The 15,084-nt window shown below is 37.0% G+C and overlaps 1 protein-coding gene and 1 non-coding gene across 2 annotated transcripts; one reads left to right on the forward strand and one right to left on the reverse strand.

The window, feature by feature from the left end:
- Positions 1-1,061: 1,061 nt before the first annotated feature.
- LOC149173695 (U6 spliceosomal RNA) lies at positions 1,062-1,164 on the reverse strand. The gene has a single exon (XR_016259916.1). It is a non-coding gene; the product is annotated as a U6 spliceosomal RNA (small nuclear RNA).
- Positions 1,165-1,722: 558 nt separating this feature from the next.
- On the forward strand, positions 1,723-13,788 carry LOC149173696 (ubiquitin-conjugating enzyme E2 34-like). Its single transcript, XM_089424702.1, has 10 exons — positions 1,723-1,880; positions 3,036-3,186; positions 3,421-3,475; positions 8,448-8,486; positions 8,781-8,844; positions 8,970-9,031; positions 9,680-9,719; positions 9,848-9,875; positions 10,281-10,372; positions 13,225-13,788. The coding sequence occupies exons 2-10, from the start codon at positions 3,130-3,132 to the stop codon at positions 13,514-13,516; spliced, it is 729 nt and encodes a 242-aa protein (XP_089280828.1). The 5' UTR covers positions 1,723-1,880; positions 3,036-3,129; the 3' UTR covers positions 13,517-13,788.
- Positions 13,789-15,084: the final 1,296 nt, after the last annotated feature.

Raw genomic sequence — 15,084 nt, forward strand, 5'->3', positions numbered from 1 at the left:
GTTCTTTGAGGATCTTGAGGCCTTGAAAGAGGGCCAAAGCCTCAGCTTGAATGCTGGTTGAATGTCCAAGCCCCCAAGCAAAGGAATGAATTTTTTCCCCAGAAGGATTTACCACAACACCTCCTGCACCAGCTTTGCCCGGATTGCCCTTTGCTGCCCCATCAAAGAAGAGAGAATGTCTTGAGTGCGCTTTGAGCCATTCTTGAAAATCTGTTTCAGTTTTCCTTATTTGCCAGTCCTGAAGAGAAGGAACGTTTCTGATTGCTGGTTGAAATTGCAAGTCAAGGAATGATCCCCAAGCAATGTCCTGTTGGCTGAGATTGGAGTCATCTTTTATATCCATCAAGCACTCCTTAATATGGCATTTAATTTTGATTTCTAAGACCTTGTGATTCTGCATAGTGTTTCTGAAAATTCTTCTATTCCGTTCAAGCCATATCTGCCAACAAAGAATCTTTGGAAGGATAGCCCATGCAGTTTTGATTACCTGATTTTTAGGAGGCTGGCCAGGATATCTGATTGCCCAATTTGAAAAAAGTTCGGCAGTGGAACAAGGCAGCTGAAAGTTGGGATCCAAATTATGAATGAAGGAGAACCAGATCTGCTTAGAAAATTTGCACTCAAGAATTAAGTGGACTGCTGTTTCTGCGTTTTCTTTGCACAACGAGCATATGGAGGGACCGTGGAATCCTTTCCTCTGCAAGATGTCATATGTTAGAATTCTGCCATGGCAAAGAAGCCAAGCAAAGAAATCGACCTTGGGCCATGAAGGGAAACACCAGACTCCCTGCCAAGGAGCTGGGTCGGGGGGGACGTAAGGCCTCTCATTCAGCTTGATGTATCCCATGGAGACAACATAGCCTCTGTTATTCGACCCCCAGCCTTTCGAATCTCTTTTCCTCATGTGTGTGGGCGCCAAGCCGTGAAGAAGATCAAGCAACGTGGACCATTCTTTGAGTAGATGAACCGACACTTCAATGTTTTTCCAGCCTGCCCAAACAGAGTCGCTCCAATGGGATATATCCCACAATGTACACAGGCCCTCTCTGTCCATCCAACATAAAAATTTGGACCATTTCTCGATTTGTGCGTGTCATCCTTGCGCAGGGGCCATGCTAATCTTCTCTGTATTGTTCCAATTTTATCGGATGTCTCCGAAGAAACAAATAAAAACAATTTTAAAACATACTCCAAACCCAAATTATTATATATATATAATCTTATCCTTTATATATATTTAGCATTCTCATATCATTATTTAATAAACTTCTTTTCTACTTGTTGAAGAAAGAGTGTCTATAAATGTTGCAGTGTACTTACATGGCTAGTTCCATAAATCTACATTCAATTAATATTAATAGTTGCGTTTTTTCAAAAATATATTTGAAAATAAGTTTAAACACTTTAATTTAAATTAAATATAAAATTTATTTATTTATTTTTCCTTAAAATTATAAATTACAAGTTAAACATTCTTGATATCCTTGAAAATTAAATATCTTATTAATAAGATTTCACAATTTACTATTAAAAAAGCATTAAGATACATCCTTATATTAATAATCCAAGTTCTGGTCCCACTCCACATCACCTTTAGAATATATTATGGTTGACTTAAGTGGACAGAGTAAGATATTTGAAAGAGTTAAGCAACAGCATTTAAAAAATAATAATAAATATAATTATTTATTAATTTTCGACCAAAAAATGTGCCTATCACCGATAAATGGTTATATTTTTGAAACCCTCATGCGGTTCGAGTTGGAGTTGAATTGCATTCGGTCATCGATTTTTCTCCGATTCGAGCATTACACAACCAAAATACATTTCGCGAAATTGCTCGTTCCGGCCAAGGATCGAACCTGCGACGGATCTTTCATGTAAGTGTATGTTCTGCCATTATTCTCTTCTCAAGAATTTAGGTCTTCTGTGAGGCTGAATTTTCGTTGAAATTTTGTTTTCTAGATCGATTCCAAAAAAATCGTTGATCTCCTCCGTGGAGGCTTAACTGGTCATCGCTATGCTCTAATTTGTGAATTTTCGAGGGTTTGATTGATCCCCACCATGAGACAGACGTGGAAAATAAATTAGGGGTTTTTTTGCCGCTGCTTAAGAATGGATATTTTCGTTTTTTAGGTTCCCTGTTAGAGGTTGGGCTTCGCCCATCTGTGAAATACATTTCGTGATTTTGAAGGTTCGATCGAGTCTCTTGATCCCAATGTTGAAAAGATTTAGGGTATGTGTCGTTCTTTATTTTTCATCCAGGAATTTGACGGTTCAAAATTATCTATTTTCCCTGTGATACTTGAACTCTTGCGTTCTGTCATTGGTCTGGTTTCTCAGGTCCAATGCTAGTTTTAGAAAATTTTAGGTGTCAGCAAGTTTGCGCCGATGCATGCTTTTATTTGTTTTAAATCCTTTCGAGGATTATGCTTTGTTTTTCGGTCGAGGTTGAAGTTCTCTATTTTCTCCATTGATTTGGTTAGTTTCGATCAAGTTTTCCATTCAAAATTTTGATACCTGAGTGTTTTATGTCTCACCTAAACCCAGATTGTATGTGGCTTGAATCATGAACTGGGAAATTAACAGTATCTAGTGGGCAGTGGAGGAAATGGTGTATGCTGGCTTGATTGAATTCAAGATCCAGGTATTAGAAATTTTAGGGTTTGTTCCCTCTTTTTGCGCAGAGGGAATTGAGGGGGTTTATAGCGCTCTACAGCTCGGCTGGGGGTGGGGTTATCCATCAACATTTTTTTGGAACTCGTTCTTATGGTGCGATGCATCTAGACGGATGCATTATGGACACTAGCACAAACTCATCTAAACTCAGGTTTGCTGTGCACTTCGAGGATGCGTATCTTGAGTTCACACAAATGGCCAATGTATCAATTTCTAGAATTTGAGATACATGCAACCTCGAGGTGCATGTCAGATTCAGTTTGAGATGGGTTTGTTCTAGATTTTGTTGCTGTTGTTTTCCCTGTGTGTATTGTTAACTTTGATTGGTATTTAATCTAAAGTTTTAAAATTTACAGGCAACGTGAGAAGTGAGAGGAGGCTGGCATTTGAGTTGGCACGTTGGTATTGTTGCTTTCAGAGAATCTGAGTGTGGCCTGTTGCACTTGCTGAATGGCAGAAACGGCGTGTGTCAAACGTCTGCAGAAAGAATTCCGAGCTTTGTGTAAAGTATGAAAGAAATTGATGTTTTATTTATGCTGTAGCTAGCTTTTTTAAAGCAGTTTTCATGGCAATGCTTGTCTGATTTCAAAGATGTTTCAAAGAAGGAAGAAAAGAAAATTGTCTGGTTAATTTTACATATCTGTCGCAAATTGTAATGCATATGCCACTCTGTTGTGCCTTTAAGTTGACCCGTTGACACATTGTAATTCATTTAAGCCAATAACATTTCTGTACTTGCAGGAACCGGTTCCTAATGTTGTTGCACGTCCTTCACCAAATGATATTCTTGAGTGGCGTAAGTGTTCTCCTCCCTTGTTTTTCATGCTTATTTAACTTTTGCATCAACAGTAGCGATGTATATGGTTGCAAAGTATATTATGCTTATTTGTGTTTTTTTTCCAAAAAGAAACAATCTTTATATTATAGGGAAATATAAATGTTCCAGCCCATGCGAAAAATAGCAGTAAGGCTACATTTAGTCTGTTGTGACTTTTCCCCCTTTCCCTGCAGTTATACAAAAAAGCCCATTCTGTTCTGTACCCCCTTCTGTCTGTTCTTCTTTTGTCACAATTTCTTCATCCCATGCTTATTTGTTTGTTTGCACGTTCTCCAAATTATAGTCTTAAGTAGCATAAATAACCTGGTTCTGGACATAGTTGCATAATATGCTATGCTTGTTTGTTTGTTTGCTTTTTACATCCTTTGGGACCTACATGGTCTATGGATTCCGTCATTTGGAATCAAAATTGAATTGTATTCAAATTTAATATAATCAGAAATTGATCAATGTGTTGTGTTGTTAAGATCTTATTTCCTTGTTGAGCATCTCAGTTATGAAATTCCCAATTTCACTCTGGCTTACATAGGATAGAATATCTTGGATTGAAGTATGTTTGCGAGAAACATGAAGGTTGACACCAAAATAAGAGAGACAGAAAGTTTCAAAAAGATACAAAATACATGCAAAAGAATGCAGCAAGTTGCAACACAGTTGAGGAAAAATTGCGAAATCTGAAATAGTAAGAGTTATCCTCTCACAAAGGCAGACGTGTTATTAATGTTTGCTGTTGAACTATATATCTGTTATGTCTATCCTGTGGCACAGTTGAAAGCTATCAAACAATTACATGGCATTTTAAAACTAGAGTTGGGAGAATGTTGACCAATAAATGACAACTGATGTTATAAACAAAGAATAATATAGAGGCGGCCTCCTTTAAGGTGGAAAGCCGCAAGATAATTCAGAACCTAACGTGGTTATATTTCCTTTTAGATTATTAAATACTCATAGCCTCTTCATTATACTGTAAATTTAGAGTCAGTTAGGCAGCTTTACACAAGACCCAAAAAATGCTTAGATTTTAGCCATAAATGCAAAACATTTTGTGTTAGGCTACCCGAGCACTGCAAGATTGTAATCAGATTGGAGAAATGGAGAACTAAAAATTAAAGAACCTGCTGACATAGACTTCACTGATGCTGCAATGTCCCACCAGTATACTTCTCTCCTATATCTACAGCACTGATTCCTTTTGTTTGGTCCCATGGGTGAGGGTTCTTTTCTACAAGATGATTTTTTTTATTGGTCATTTTTCGTTCTTATTTTCATATACCTTGTACTTCTTGTTTTAGCTAGCTTAGATTTCTTAGATTTCTATGCCTTTGTTAGCATTGCTTTAGGAGTTGATTTTGCACTCCATCTATCTATTTTTCCAAGTAACATATCCCAGGGAAAACCTGGGGTACCCTCATTCCAAGGTTGATACCCAGGGTAAACCCTAGAGTCTTCAGTGCACAAGGTTGGGTCAACAATGGAGCTCAAACCCATTATAACAATATACTCTCCACGAGCTCAACATGTCACTTGTGGGGATTCAACCTGGTTAGGGTGGGTAACTCCTCTCAATCATCTAGGATAGATCCAATTCACATTTTTCACTCTTACTATGTACTGAGACCAGTGTTTTAAAAACTGGCTGGCTTGAACCAGAAACTGGTCAAACCGGCCAGTTCATTGGGCGATTGGGTCAAACTGGACAAAAAACCCGATTTATGGGCCTATTTCACCGAAAACCACAAAAACCAGTCCAAACCAGCCGGTTTTGAATTTTCCCATAAATTGGTCGGTTCCTTCATAAACTGTCCGGTTTATTGCCAGGCTGGCAAAAGACCCTACATAATGCAATTTTTTGAGTTTTGATGCTGTTTTGAGGGAAATTTGGAGTGGTTTCCTCCAAGAACAACCCGTCTAAGAAAAGCATGCCTCCCCTCTCATGGTAATGTTAAATTCTCAAAGTAAAAGGGTGAAAATGAAAAATAAAGGAAATGTCACTTTTACCATGAAATGACTCAGGATGTTTGAGAGTGGTTTCGATCTCATTGGATTTCATATGGAGAAACTAGAATTTTAGAGTTCACTCAAAATTCAGCAGACTTAATGGTTTTTAGGGTTTCATGGTTTGGGGGTTTGCAATGTTTCCATTTGATTCTATCATGGATGAGTTTATGAGATTGGCATTTGATCAAGAGCATGAAGCCCTTTAAGGACCTTGATGTTGGTGGCATTGATTTTTGAAGTTTGTTGATGTTGGTGATATTGATTGATTGTTGAACTCCTCTACCATGGCCTTAACAATAATGTACCCTTCACTCAAAGGAAAATAATTGGTTAGGGATGCTAAGCTTTTTCAACCACATTATAACGCTGAGGAGAAGAACCCTTCTCAAACTAAAATCACTAGTCAGGCATGTTAAAGTTCAATTTCTATCAATCCAACTCTGAATACTTTGAGTGAGATGATGTATCTCTTGATCAAGAGCATGAAGCCCTTTAAGGACCTTGATGTTGGTGGCATTGGTTTTTGAAGTTTGTTGATGTTGGTGGTATTGATTGTTGAACTCCTCTACCATGGCCTTAACAATAATGTACCCTTCACTCAAAGGAAAATAATTGGTTAGGGATGCTAAGCTTTTTCAACCACATTATAACGCTGAGGAGATGAACCCTTCACTCAAACCAAAATCACTAGTCAGGCATGTTAAAGTTCAATTTCTATCAATCCAACTCTGAAGACTTTGAGCGAGATGATGTATCTCTTGCTGATGATCCCATTTTTAGTAGCGCTGAATCAATGATGAGTTTCATGAGTGATCATGTTGATCAGTGATTTGTAGTTTTGATGTCTATTTTTGACATTTGTTGCTACTACTATCACTACTGCTAAGGTTGCAGGAGTTTTAGGAGTCCTCAAGCACTCAGCCAGATTATTTATGTAGCTCATGTTGATGATCCCTTGTCTAGTAGTGGTGATGAGTTTGATCATGATGTGGAGTGATGATGTTGATCACTGATATGTAGACTTGTAGTAGGCCAGTGACCCCTTAACTTATAAGTTATAACATTGTTGTGGACTCTAGAGGCCATTTGGAGCCTCATTGATTATGTGTTATGTTGCTGGTATGTATTGCACTCAGTGCCAATTTGATATATTCACCTTTACTTGGTATATAGATGAGCAAACTTTGCATATTTTATCTCTATTGGTTTGTAATCATGGGTCTTAAAATGGTTTTTTTCATTAAAAACTAAGTATTTCATGTATTTTTTTTAAAGACCAGTTCATTTAGATCTGACCAGTCCTGGTTTGAAACCTGGTTTGATAGGTGGACCGGTCCGGTCACCGGCTCTGGTCTTCAAAACTATGACTGAGACTGGATGTTCTTATTAGTCTCGATGACCTACTTATTTTGGTCATTAATAAAACTTTATCTTACCTTATCTGTCCTCATTTTCCACAATTATGACTGGTTGTATGATCTCAGTGGTCCTCAAATTCACTGCAACTGACTTTGATTTGTTTTGTTTTAGGCTTTCTTGCTCTTAGAATTCTTATGAAACTTTAGCAGTGCTATTCATCAGGACCTCGTGCATCTTCTCTACTTAGTCCAAGTCTGACACAATTATCTGAGTACATATAAGGATATCTACATTAGCTGTAGATTTGATACATTATTGAACCTCTGAAGCAATCTTATTAAGGATAGATTACGTGAATTCCTTAGTTTATTTCACAAGGACAGTCACATTATTGCTGGGTTATTTGAGTTCTACTGACCCTTCTGTCCCTCTAGCAGCTTGTTTCCCAGCCTTGCAAGATCTCAGACCCGCAAGCAAGGCTAGAATGTTACTCAAGCTTAATCTCCTCTCTTCTTATGCTTTTGCTTGTAACTGGGATTGATCCTCAGTCCCTCTATTAACCTTCCCAGCCTCTATTAACTTTCCCAACCAGGGTAGAATCCTCCCTGCAAATCACCAACTTTTAAGTTTTAACTGTCACTAAAAAGGCAGCCTATGTAGAGGTAACAGTTACTCTATGATACTATGATGTGATGGTCATGATTAGATTGTTCTGCCTGTTAAGGATGATACTGTAACACGGTCGTGATAACTTGTTCTCCCTGTTAAGAATGATTTTAGCATTTAACAACAGTGTAACCCCAGGACCTAACATTTTAGAATAAGTGACCCATGAGGTGTAGACCAGTTGGTTTGAGTGGGGTTTAGTTCCAGCAGGTCTCAGGTTCAAACCTCGTGGAGAGGGGTTGAGGATGGAAGCCGCTTTTGGAGGAATTAAACTAGCGCAAGAGGTGTCCAAGCTGGATTGAGCTTCGCACAATCCTAGTGATAGCATCCGACTAGTGGGTAGATCATTAGAAGCACTTCCATCCAATAGATGGGCTGACCCCGGTCTAAGCTCCATTTTAGAATGAGTGATTTTGAGAGGCCAGGATCTTTGCGGATTTCAAGAGGTGGCATAACTTTGCTAGGGATCAAGTGAACACCCTTGCTTAATTTTTTTTCGTTTGGCATGCCTAGCTATCGGGTAAACTTCTACTGTGGTTGAATTTAACAAATAGCAAACAAAGGTCTTAAAATTGCTTTTCGTTTCTTTTCTCTCATAATTATGTTTGTGTATGTATTCAGTCTGGTACAAATGCATGACACAAATGCTGTAGTTTGGTTCAATCAACTTCTCTGAACATCCATTGACATCAATAAATTTTTGTTTGTTTTTAAATCCTGTCCTTTCTTATTTGTTTAAACTGTTCTGCTTCAGTTGCATTCTACTTTTTAAAGGTCATCAACTGTAAATTAAAGCTTAATTATTAATCTCTGATTCTTCGCTGATTCAAATGTGCAATGCTCCCTAGTATTCTATATGGCAGTTTTCGCGTGCTTACATACTAGTTGTACGTCTTTTTTGCAGATTATGTACTAGAAGGAAGTGAGGGTACACCGTTTGCAGGTAGAAGGCCTTACATGTTATGTGATAATAATATAAACTATAAAACTTCTGTGCTTTCTAGAATGCAAAATTGGGGTTGGATAGGATTTTCTTAAGTCTCTTTTGTGGAGCCTTGGCGCTTATACTTGCATCTATTGTTCTAGGATACATGGATAGATGCATAAGATTTATGGGTTCCTACTAAGTTGGATCTTAGACATCTTGGAATTTTATATCCAGCCTTTTACCTTAGTGTCTAGCTAGATATCTATGTTGTAGATCATAGTATACCTCATCGTTTTTCAATCTATTCAGGTGGAGTTTATCATGGAAAGGTTAAGTTTCCTCCCGAGTATCCATACAAGCCTCCAGGCATCAGGTATCTTTAACATCTTACTTTGTCAAATCAATAGCGGTATAACATTGTTAGATTTATTTGTTCTATCTGCTCAACTTTTTCTGTCATATTTTTTATTTGCAATGCTCAATTGGATTCCCTGGCAGTATGATCACTCCAAATGGACGGTTTGCAACACACAAGAGGATCTGCATGTCTATGAGTGACTGTAAGTTTACAAGAGTTTTTTAAAGTTATTGAGTTACTATTTTAATATACGACTGAGTGTTAATTATTCCAATAGGCATGTCTATTTTGGAATAGAGTTTCTAGAATCTTAATTTAATTATAAATAATTATTAGGTGGATGGTAGGGATTTAACCTCTGTGGGACATTCTAGAATATTCGTAGTAGTATTCACGAATCAAAGGCTGAGATTTATCTCAAAAGTAGTTATGCCTACTACATTCATGAATCAAAGGCTGAGATTTATCTCAAAAGTAGTTATGCCTTTTACATGGGTTATGGTTTTTTGGGCATGTGGTATTAGTAAGCTATGGTATTGTAACAAAACCTCTTTCCAGTTTTAAGAATCTCATGGTAAAGTGAGGGTGAATCTCCATGGTTAAAAATTTTGTTATATTTTTTTGAATATATAACTAATGCACTAGTTATTTTTATATTATAAATAATAATAATAAAGTTATAATGTAGTTAATTTTTATGATTTTTTTTTAATAAATCTTGGTAACCTGAGATGTATCATCAGGTAAGTTTTTGATGCTCATCAGCATTTACCAGCCTTCCAATTTATATGGCTGTGTTAGTATATTTGGAAAATGGGAATTTCACCCTTTGTTGTCTTATGTGTCTCAGATCATCCTGAAACGTGGAATCCAATGTGGTCAGTCTCAAGGTATTTACATAAGAGGAAGCTTTGCCTTTTGGGATTTTGTTTGTATACCATTTGCCTGTTGTTATTTGAAGCAATCGAATAGAGTCATAGACGTAATTTTTCTGACTGGTTTTGAAACATGGATGCAGTATTTTGACGGGACTGCTTTCCTTTATGGTGAGTTCATATCAAATCTTGATAATGTGCATGATATTCCATTAAAAATGCTAAGGCCTGCTTTTTTTTATAAATGTTTAGAATAGCTTTTTTAGAATGGTGAACTGCTTTTGTTGATTTTAGTCTGGTTTGATGCTAGTTGGTATTGTGGTTAGTGCTTCTTTGACTTAAGAGTTTACTATTTTAGAGGCAATTCACTATGTGTGCAATTCAACTTTTACAAGCAGTTCACCATGTGTGCAATTTAACTTTTACAAGTAGTTCACCATGTGTGCAGTTTAACTTTTATAAGCAATTCACCATCTGTGCAATTAAACTTCTATAAGCAATTTTCTATATGTGCATCAATCTTTGTGAAAATGCATTTGGATCCGTTACAGATCATACAACTTTGTCTTTGTGCAGATGGATAATAGTCCAACAACTGGCAGTGTCTCCACAACAGTGGCAGATAAGCAACGTCTGGCAAAAGCTTCTCTTGCTTTTAACTGTAAGAGGTGAGAAAATATGAATGTATTTTTTTTGAAATCAGTGAATGTGATTCTGCTGCATGCTTTTCCACTTTTGGACTGGTTGATTCTTCATGATAGACATAAAACCGTTGTTGAGCCTGTCAGGTCTGAAGTCTCATTTTTGTGATAGTTTTGAAGCAAATAAAATTCTGTCTCTTTGGGAGTAAAATTCTATGTTCCACTAAGATTCTGGGTCGGGGGACACAGAAACTGGAAGACACGCAGGGGTAGAAATAGAAATAGTAAAATATTGTATATATTGATTTTAAATTCAGCATTCATCATTTTAGAATCTACATTGATTTAAATTAATTATTCATTATTTTAGAATCCTATTAGTGCTATGCAAAATGGTAGATACCAAAGCCTGAAGGCTAGAACAATAAATTAAAATTACTCACTCAAAAATAGTGAAGAGTGATGAGTCAAAGACTTGGTCTGAGGTCATCAGTATCTAGAGTCAAGATTCAAAAGTTAAAACTAAAAATGAACAATGGACAATGAACCAATGTTATAAGAAGTGGACTGGTCATTGAACTAGTTGAACCCAAAATCGGGAACTGGGAAAAATTGGACCAAAAATCTGGTTGACCAAAAAATACATAAATATTCAAATTTTGAAAAAAATACATAAATATTCATGTGCATCCATATGAATCCAGACCATTATACACAAATATGCAAAATCTTTCATATAAAGAGCAAGGGTGCATATACTCAAAATAGCATAGAGTGCATTCCATCATTGAACCAAAAGTACATCAACAAAGGGGCTCTAGATGGCCTTTATAGTCCAAAAAAAATCATGCTAACTCAGATACCTACATATAATCAACAGCATTGCCTATATTGGGATTTTCATCATTATTATCACCCTCTAAGCATTAAAATAAGATAGAAAAAGCTTAACATGTCAAAGTGAGATTTTGTTTGACTGATGGGTACATTTTTACTAAGGTCATGACAAAGGAGTTCAACAATCAATGCCACCAACAACGAGGAACATATTTTCATGCATGATAAAATCCAATAGAAATGTTGCAATCCATACATAAATATTCATGTGCATCCATATGAATCCAGACCATTATACACAAACAGGCAAAGTTTCTCATATATAGAGCAAGGATAGGGTGCATATAACCAAAATAGCACTTAGTGCAATCCATCTTTGAACCAAAAATGCATCAGCAAAGAGGCTTTAGATGGCCTTTATGTCCAAAAAATCATACTTCAACAAATACCTACATATCATTAAAATTCATTCCCTATATTGGGATTCTCATCATCAATATCTCCCTCTAAGCATTAAAATATGATTGAAAAGCTTAACATGTCAAACTGAGATTTTGTTTGAGTGGTGGATACATTTTTACTAGGGTTTATGATTGAGGAGTTCAACAATAAAAGTCGCCAATTGAGGTACATACACATAGATGATAGAATTAAATGGAAACGTTGCAATCACCCCAATCTTGAAATCTTGAGAACTGTTGAGTCTGGATTTTGAGTGGGATCTAAAATTCTACTTTCTCCATATTAAATCTAATTAGTTTGGGACCACTTTCAAACATCTTGAAACAATTAATGGCAATGCTAAAAATTCAAGTAAAAGAACGAGTGACTCCCTTTTAGGAAAATATCATTGAGGTTACTTCATATCCATTGTTGATCCATCCTTCACAAGTGACTCTCTATACACCGGGTCTCCTTCCATCGGTAAAAATCCGTAAGAGTAGGGAGCCTTAGTTGAGGTGACAGTGGGCTAAGTCTCCATCATTGCCCTTAATCTAGCAGTTGCCCCTTTAGGACTTCCTTTTAGGTCCCTTGCTAGTTTGAGTGGTAACAACGCCCAAACATCCCCTTTATAGGGGGATGTGCACAAACACTTGTTTTGGGGAAATGCATCCCTCACATTGGGGAAATGCTTCCGCCTATGTTTCCCTGAGTTTCCCCAAAAGGAGGATGTGGGTAAACGTCTCCCCAGGCTTCTCCCTCTCTCGGAGGATGGGAAACATGGGGAGTGCCCCCCCACAATGGGGGATGTGTCCCTATGGAATACTGGTAAGATTCATGTTATAATAAAATATTGTACTTGAATCTGTTACAAAGGCATGACTCCAACAAAGGTTTTGATATGGGACTATAGCCAATATAATGTGTCAAACATTCAAGTAAAGCTTAGCCTGGAGCTGGGCCTCCATGAGAAATAAGTGAGAATTTGTATATATAGGAGGTTGTTATAGTCTATTTATTACAAACATTGTATATGGATATGTTTGGAGATGGTTGAGCCCTGTGGGCTAGCTTGAGTGGTTGAGTACTTTAAGATTTAAACCAGAGGTCTTGGGGTTGATTCTCAGTGATGGCTGCCTGTGCATGCCTCAGTGTTGGGTCAGGTAAGGTGATTAATCCGTCGTGTTTGCAGTGGGTACCATCCATGAAATCTAGAAGTGTGTAAGAATTTCGCCACAGACTGTTAGAATTGCTGTGTAAATTGTCGCTGTCATTAGTCTTGAGAGCTGTGCTCAATGCCTATACTTGGTGTATTAAGTATTTCAAAGAGTCTGAGTAGTGGGTACCATCCATGAATTTAGGGAAGTGCCCAAGAATTTGAAAAACAAAATTAGGTCATTAGGTATTCTTCTAATATTTTACGGTTGCTGTGTAACTTGCAGTATCATTATTCTTGAGAGCTGTGCTCAATGCCTTTCTTTGGTGTGTTAAGTATTTAGAAGAGCCTGAGTTCAGTTGCACTTTGGATTTTTATTTTGACAGGGAAGATTGAAACTTTTTTTCTGTGTTTTATTTTGATAGAATCTGTTTATTTTGTGCAGTTCAATATTTCGAAAAATGTTTCCAGAGTATGCGGAGAGGTATGCTGAACAACAAAAAGCTGAAAACATGAACTCTGAATTGGTATCAAACAAGGGAGATGCAAAACCCTCCACGACTGTTGCTCAGGAGCAATCACAGGCAGTCAGACACAATGACAAAGAGACAGGACACAAGGGGATCAAGCGTGGAGGATCAAAGAATTTCCCTACATGGCTATTAGTTTTACTAATGGCAGTTTTTGGTAGTGTAATGGCCTTGCCATTGCTTAGCCTGGACCTGACTAACTTATAAAAACAATACTTCTTGCTCTAACACTCGTGGAAGTTTGTGAGATGATGCCAGTTAATCTTGAGAGTCAACTAAGTTTAAGTTGTCTAGTGACTGGAATCTTTCAATCTGCTTTTGTAACCTTAGACATTGTACAAAATCCTGTTAAACATGTTATGATTGCAATGGTTTTGCTCTAAACAATTGTACGGTGTTGGATTATTACGAGCAATTGGCTTTGTTTTATTATGAATTTCTTCTAGTACCAAAGAAATATGTTGATTTGAATTGAACAATTGTTGGCATCAATAATAGACAGCCTGTGCTACTCTGGTTATTTTTAGTTGCAACCATTTTCTTTCGTTTTATATTAGGGCAATATGTTGGAGACCAGCAATTATGAACACGACGTTAGTAACTCAAAGTGGTTGCACAATTCAGCCACATTTTTCTTGTACCTTTACCCTAGCTGGATATTTCTTGGCTGTTTTTGGTGGCAACTTTGTCTGTGTGGATGTTTATAGCTTGACAGTGAAGCAGGCAACTGACATTTAAAATACTGTTTTGCTGGTTTTCTCTTATGGATTGTCTTTAAACATGCCATAGCTAAGCTTATGACTTGTATAACTTTAGCATTTTATTTTTTGCCTTCACCGGGTGCTTCATTGAGTTGAAGGGGGACATAAAGTGAGCAATCAATTTTCAGCGTAATGGTTTGATTTGATCAAACAAATGACATATTGAACAATATAATAAAAGAACTGTTCAATGTATGAACCATGAGTGGGAAAGAATATTACATGGATAATTTGACACAAACAATGAAGTTTTGTTACGTTTTTGTTGTTGTTTCCATTCTAAGTTCATATGAAGGGCTTGATATACATGATAGCTCCTTCTGCAGGACACTCTTAACTATTTCATCAGGGAACTAGAACAGGCAGTGACACTATGACGCACTGGTGTCATAATGGGGTTTAACATATTTATCTCTTTTTTGTTTGTCAGCGGTTTTGAGAAGTACTTCTTTACTTGGTTTCCATGGTTGCTTCCCCGATGAGCAATGACAAGGTTGTCAGCTCTTGTGGATGCAGTTGGGTCAAACATCTCATAAACTGCTAGAATAAATGTCCGATCTTTTAATTTTGTGAAGACTTGCTTAATATCTGTTTTTCTGCTGAGCATTTTGGCTCAAGTATAATTGCCAATTAATTGACACCACAAAATTTCAAAAATACGGTTCTAATGCTTTGAACGGTGGTACCATATTCTAGTTTTAAGATCTGGAATGGGATCTTCCTTTACCATAGCTATCCCCTGTTCTTGGGTGCGTTGTTTTCGAGCCTCAACTCGAGATTGAGATCATGGTGGTCTTTTATTCATAATGCAGTTTATACTTGTCCTTGGAAGTGTATTTACGATCTTTGTTTTCTTTTTGTAAATCAGTGTCAGAAGTAAGGTTGAAGTTAACATCTTCTTTACTTGGTTTCCATGGTTGCTTCCCCGATGAGCAATGACAAGGTTGTCAGCTCTTGTGGATGCAGTTGGGTCAAACATCTCATAAACTGCTAGAATAAATGTCTGATCTTTTA

The sequence above is a fragment of the Pinus tabuliformis genome, chromosome 4_2 (genome assembly GCF_031772625.1).
Source record: "Pinus tabuliformis cultivar Carrire ecotype Pingquan chromosome 4_2, CPIR1, whole genome shotgun sequence".
NCBI classification, from domain to species: domain Eukaryota; kingdom Viridiplantae; phylum Streptophyta; class Pinopsida; order Pinales; family Pinaceae; genus Pinus; species Pinus tabuliformis.

Coding starts and splice junctions, on each gene's coding strand:
- LOC149173696 (XM_089424702.1), top strand. CDS start 3,130: ATGGCAGAAACGGCGTGTGTCAAACGTCTGCAGAAAGAATTCCGAGCT. Junction 9,032..9,679: donor CTGCATGTCTATGAGTGACT/GTAAGTTTACAA, acceptor TATGTGTCTCAG/ATCATCCTGAAACGTGGAAT. Junction 9,720..9,847: donor CCAATGTGGTCAGTCTCAAG/GTATTTACATAA, acceptor ACATGGATGCAG/TATTTTGACGGGACTGCTTT.